The sequence below is a fragment of the Oncorhynchus keta genome, unplaced genomic scaffold (assembly GCF_023373465.1).
Source record: "Oncorhynchus keta strain PuntledgeMale-10-30-2019 unplaced genomic scaffold, Oket_V2 Un_contig_5254_pilon_pilon, whole genome shotgun sequence".
Lineage (NCBI taxonomy): Eukaryota > Metazoa > Chordata > Actinopteri > Salmoniformes > Salmonidae > Oncorhynchus > Oncorhynchus keta.
In genome coordinates this window covers 3,370-5,000 of record NW_026288197.1, presented here as the reverse complement: position 1 = coordinate 5,000, position 1,631 = coordinate 3,370, and the positions used below count along the sequence as shown (strand labels likewise).

Here is a 1,631-nt window from a genome sequence, read left to right as displayed (position 1 = left end):
GCTAACACCCAACCATTCAGACCCAATGCTAACACCCAACCATTCAAACCCAATGCTAGCATCCAACCATTCAGACCTAATGTTAAAACCAAACCATTCAGACCCAATGCTAACACCCAACCATTCAGACCCAATGCTAACACCCAATGCTAACACCCAACCGTTCAGACCCAATGCTAACACCCAATGCTAACACTCAACCATTCAGACCCGATGCTAACACCCATTGCTAACACTCAACCATTCAGACCCAATGCTAACACCCAATGCTAACACTCAACCATTCAGACCCAATGCTAACACCCAATGCTAACACCCAACCATTCAGACCCAGACCCTTCTTTGCTGTTCTAATCCAATGTCAGGTAAATATTTTCCCACAGAAAACGAGTTTAAGAGCTCACAAATACTAATAAATGTGCCCTGGTTTTGTCACCAATCATGTCACGACCCACCACTGTGTGTGACCTGCTACACAACCAAATCATTTCATGGAATTGTTCCTATTTGAAAATGTACTGTTTGCTTTTATAACCTGCCTGACTCCCAGCTCATGTGTTGTCTTAACCAGCATGTAACCTGCTGGTCTTCCCGGGATTGAAACCTAAAAGCCCCTAAAATACAAGTGTTTTTTTTAATCATTAATGATTATTATTCTATCCAATGTTGACGTTCTGTGCAGAGTTGTCATTTACGTTGAGACGTGTTGGTTTTCATAGTGTTGGTGTTGGATTTTTGAATTAATAAGTCTTTCTTAGTTCTACTAATGTGATTATATACCAAGGCACATATCAGGACATTTATTATACATATAAACAAACTGCCCTGGGGAATGTCCTGCACATACAGTGAATGAATATATTCACAAGGCTTTTACACAGATCCAGGGATAATATCATGTGACCTTTGAACTCTGTGTAGGACCATCACTGGAGCTCGCATCACATCCCTACCTACCACTGTGTGTGACCAACTACCCAACCTGCAAGTGCTGTGAGTACCTGCCTCTAATCACTGGGCCACCTGCCTCTAACCACTAGATTACCTGCCTCTAACCACTAGTCTACCTGCCTCTAACCAGTAGGCTCCCTGCCTCTAACCACTAGGCTACCTACCTCTAACCACTAGGCTACCTGCCTCTAACCACTAAGCTACCTGCCTCTAACCACTAGGCTCCCTGCCTCTAACCACTAGGCCACCTGCCTCTAACCACTAGGCTACCTGCCTCTAACCACTAGTCTACCTGCCTCTAACCAGTAGGCTCCCTGCCTCTAACCACTAGGCTACCTACCTCTAACCACTAGGCTACCTGCCTCTAACCACTAGGCTACCTGCCTCTAACCACTAGGCTACCTGCCTCTAACCACTAGGCTACCTGCCTCTAACCACTAGGCTACCTGCCTCTAACCACTAGGCTACCTGCCTCTAACCACTAGGCTACCTGCCTCTAACCACTAGGCTACCTGCCTCTAACCACTAGGCTACCTACCTCTAACCACTAGGCTACCTGCCTCTAACCACTAGACTACCTGCCTCTAACCACTAGGCTACCAGCCTCTAACCACTAGACTACCTGCCTCTAACCACTAGGCTACCAGCCTCTAACCACTAGACTACCTGCCTCTAACCAC

General features: G+C 46.3%; 1 protein-coding gene across 1 annotated transcript in view; it reads left to right on the top strand.

Annotated features, from left to right (window-relative positions):
- The window catches only part of LOC127925197 (leucine-rich repeat-containing G-protein coupled receptor 5-like), a gene marked incomplete at its 5' end in the record, with an annotated part of 40,499 nt that extends 39,487 nt beyond the window's left edge, over nucleotides 1–1,012 (top strand). Inside the window, one exon of the mRNA XM_052510038.1 lies at nucleotides 922–1,012. Within this exon, the coding sequence (XP_052365998.1) occupies nucleotides 922–997 (76 nt within the window). The remainder of the gene's footprint in view (nucleotides 1–921) is intronic.
- Between the last annotated feature and the right edge of the window lie 619 nt (nucleotides 1,013–1,631).